The 4,426-nt window shown below is 35.8% G+C and overlaps 1 protein-coding gene across 1 annotated transcript; it reads left to right on the forward strand.

Annotated features, from left to right (window-relative positions):
- Positions 1-2,251: 2,251 nt before the first annotated feature.
- On the forward strand, positions 2,252-3,059 carry LOC108383030 (uncharacterized; the record flags this gene model as incomplete). The annotated part of the gene is made up of 2 exons (XM_017639405.1): positions 2,252-2,868; positions 2,972-3,059. Coding segments are annotated over 2 exons (705 nt in total), but the record flags the coding sequence as incomplete, so codon positions are not given.
- Between the last annotated feature and the right edge of the window lie 1,367 nt (positions 3,060-4,426).

Raw genomic sequence — 4,426 nt, forward strand, 5'->3', positions numbered from 1 at the left:
ACACACAAAAGTTCAAGTTACATGTACTGAATGGGTGGAATCTCGCAGTAAGTTTGCCAACTATGCCCCTGTTACTGCCCGGGCGACGAAGGTATCCTGGACATACTGAGTTAAGCATATATGTATGTATTTTCATTGGAGAGGCAAACTCAATATTAACCTAGTCCTTAGGCATAGTCTTCAAATAAGAATTTGTCGTCGTATTCGTATTCATCTGCCTGCGTATTACTGTTTGTACTACTCTTCACTTTCACATTCGCATTTGTCTTCATCTTCGTATGCGTGTTATTTAGTTGTCGTATTCGTCTGGGTCATGGCATTCGTGATCATATTCGTATTCGTCCTACTGTTAGTCTACGTCTTCATCTCCGTATTCGCCTTCGTGCGGGATTCGTAAGATAAGTCAAAAATAAAAATTTCGAAATTTAAAAATTTTTTAAGTTTCGAAATAATGTTTTACCGAAACGGAAAATGTCGAAATCGTATCCTTTCGAAATGGGAAATGTCGAAAAAAATCCAAAACGTCGAAAAAAAGTCGAAAAAGTTGCTTGTTGCATAAAAAAAAAATTAAAATTAAAATGTTCTGAGTAGCTTTTCAAAAGTTCTAGAGTTCCTAAGAAGGAAAAAGAAAGTTATGCAAAATTACGCCGAAATAACTTTTTTTCGAAAAACTGACAAAGGTTAAATTTTTGAAAAAATAAAAATTATTTATGTTTTTCTTTCTTAACCTATAAAAAAATGTGTCATTCCGAATATTGTAAGTTTCCTTACTTTTTATGATCTTTTAAATATGTTAGTTTTTTCAGTATAGTAAGAATTTTTAAATGTTAGTACCAAGAAAATTGATTAAGTTATCCCTTTAATTATCAAACTATTAAATACTAGCTTTTACCCACTTTCAATGTAACAGAAAAGGAAAAAAGCCGCATTGTTCGATCAAAAAATCCGGTTTATTCGATATTCGAAAAATCAAGATTTCAAAAAAACCGCACAGAGATTTCAAAAAACCGGTGGAAACCAGTTTGGGAAAACTGTGTACACCTAATTTTTTATGTCAAAATCCCATTGGTATATTTAATTTAGCTTGCAAAGAATAAATAGATAGACATTTCGGCTTGAATATAAACTTCTTTTTAGATTGTATTTTAATGTAGCATTTTAGGTAGAATTCTACCCAGAGATCGACGAGCCTATTCAAAAATATTTTCGAAATAAAGCTTTCTTAAGCCTCACTAGTTTCACCCACATATTATAATATTTTATTCAACGTGTTATTTAAATTTATTTTTACTTTTTGAAAAAATGGCAACCCTCTAAATATAGTTCTACAATAAAGCATTTTGCCTATCTCGTTTGATACCCACATTAAAATATTTCGTTTAAACTTTTCAATATAATTGATTTGAACTTTTTTAAACAGATAGCAACCGTCTTAAAGTATATTTAGTTATCAATTAATTGACTTTTACTTTTCTAACAGGTGGCAACCCTCTTAAAAATACTTTCGCAGTACATATATGGGTTTGGAACCGCTTTCGTTTGACACCCACATTGCTGTAATATTTTGTTTAACTTGTAAATTAATCGATTTCAACTTCTGAAAGAGGTGGCAATTCTTTTCAAACAAATATTTTATATGTCAAGCCAGGATATAAACTACCTGTATTCAAAATTTAATTGAAATATATCTAGACGTTTTAGCGTGAAAGAGCAACAAACATACTCACTCACAAACTTTCACATTTATAATATTAGTGTATACATAGGATTAGTGGAATTTAAATTAAATAAATCAACCTGTTTAAATAATTTAATGAATGATGTATGTCTAAAACACACACGACATTTTTCTTTTCGAAATTTTTGTTTTCGACAATTTTTTTCTCGGCAATCTTAATTTACTACCTATTTTTCGGTGTTTTTAGTTTCGACGTATCGTACCAGGCCCCCTTCGTGCATGCATTCGTGTTCGTTTGCCTGTTCAAAACTAAGCAAAATGTGAAAAACCTCCCTATTTCGAAACCATAAAAATTGTCGTCTGTGGTTACTATCTCTGTTTTGTAAATTTTGAGCTCTTCAGGGATACCTCAACGGACAAAGTGGTAAAGTCTATTACGCCTTGTTTCTGAACTTACATCTGGAACTAGAAGGTTCTCACTAGAAATTTTTTTCAAATCTCTAAATTTCTATAAAAAGTCATAACCCTTTAATACGATTGTTTTGTTTACTATTCTTCCCTAGATGCCAATAGTTTAAGCGTTGCGGTAAACTTCGCAATCAAAATGATATGTTGCTGCCGGATGAAACTTACGACGGCCACGGAATACAAGCGACTGTAGCAACAGTCACTCAGCAGCCACCGCCTAACAGGGCTTCAACAATAAAAAGCCACACAGACATAATAAAAAGTAAAAGTTCCAAAAATAAAACCAAATCGCTGAGTACCTCGCGCAAATGCAATGACACTCACAATGGCCACGCTGAAGCAGTCAGCTTCAAGGGTAGTAGTAGTTGTGGCAGCAACGAAAGCAAACACAGCGGCAATGGCGACGTCTCATTTCCGTATTCCACTACCAATTTCTTTACAAACATCCTGGACGCTTTGGGTGATGATATATTGCCACAATGCGAAGTATTCACACACCAACACCAACCCCAGTCAAGGGCAAGCGACGCCGAAGCGGCTCAATGTCACAGCCTCAGCGTTAGCATCAGCAGCAGCGATAGCCACAGCGCCAATGGTAGCGACAGTGGCGTACGCGTGCGTTTGACGGCCAATCCGGATGTGATGCGCGTTGTTTGCGATAATTTCCTGCGTCGGCATCGCATACGTCCGGACTTCTTTTGTCAATACCAGCAAGCGATTAGGTGAGTTTCGGATTTCATGCGCTTCAGCTATGCACTAAATAATGCGAAATGCAACAAGAAAAATGCTTAAATTTTGTTTTCTTTTTTATGTTTTTTGTTGCAGCGCTGCTGCATTATTGCAACAATCCAAACCAAAGAATGCGAATACAGCGACTGTTGCATGCCAGCCAACCGTCACTGTTGACACTCATGTAATCGATTTTGTAATCAGTATTGTTATCGATTTTGCTATCGATTTTGCTTGCGATATTTTTTCGATTTTGATATCAATATTTTCATCGATTTCTTTATCGATGTTTTTATCGATTTTGCTAGCGATATTATTATCGCTTTTGTTATCGATATTTTTTGCTTAGTGTGTGCTTTTGTTTTTTTACTTGGATATGCTCTTAACCATACCACGTATTCTACGTTTAAATTTAGCGGCTGTATCTCCGATACAGCCTGCAGGCCAAGACGAAGGCGCTGGACTGTTCCTTTTTTTATCAAATTTTTACATACAAAGTATGCAAATATGCTCATCTGAAGAAAGGGAGTTTAATCACGTTTAAAACGATGCAAATTTTTTAATTATCAAATTCATTTTCAAAATTGTTTGAAATATAAGGTTTTGAAGACCCGAACTTTGACCCCTTATAGCACCTGTAATATAAGTTTGCACAAAAAAAGTTATATACCATTTAAATATTCGAATTCGATTGGCTGGCGGGTGTGTCAGTTCACCTATTTTTTCCATCTTTCTGATTTATGTCTTCTTAGCTTAATCTAAGTAACAAATCGAATTTCATTGAAATCGGATAAAATTTACCATATCCGCCTCCTAGTGTAGTGGGCGTGGCAGCCCGCTAAATTCAACCATTTTTCATATTTATTCATTCCTAGGCTCCTAGTACTCCACATTACTTCTTGCCACATTTTATATGGAGCTCTCATCACCTCATCAGAAACTTGGTGTAGGGTTCAATACTTAATTCCTAGAATCTGGGGCCAGTTTTTGACCTAATTTTATCTTCATTTCTAACACCAAACAACTCAACAAAGTCAACTCGCGCAAGAGTCTACACTATCCTCAGGAATATTCAAAGCACTTTCGATTCGCATTTAGCATTACACAAATTTTCTGTTAATTAATTGTCAAGCATGTTTGCTATGCCATAATATTTACTGGCAAAGAAAAAAAGTAATAACATTAACACGAAACAACAAAAACGTGTTGTTAGAGCATGCGAATTTCAGCACGTTGTTGCAATTAAAATACTCCAACATCACTACTACTGCTGTTCTAAATACAAGCTCCGCACGCGATCGTCTTGCACTTACCTGTGGCAGCTGCAGTAGGCAGCAATGTTGTCGTAGCCGCTAAAGTTGTTGTCGCATTGCATGCTTTCTTGTGCTTTACCAGCGGCAATGTATAAAGGTTTAGCAATTCTGCATTTGCACGCTGTTGCTGTTGCTGCTGTTGCTGCTGCTTCTTTTGCTTTTTCAAATCCAACTCCGCGTCATCGGGCGTTTTTGTCACTTCAACGGCCTTCGTCGCAGTCGTTACAGTGGCTTTAGT

This window comes from Rhagoletis zephyria, unplaced genomic scaffold, assembly GCF_001687245.7.
Source record: "Rhagoletis zephyria isolate East Lansing unplaced genomic scaffold, Rhagoletis_zephyria_1.1 Rzeph_scaffold_30172, whole genome shotgun sequence".
Lineage (NCBI taxonomy): Eukaryota > Metazoa > Arthropoda > Insecta > Diptera > Tephritidae > Rhagoletis > Rhagoletis zephyria.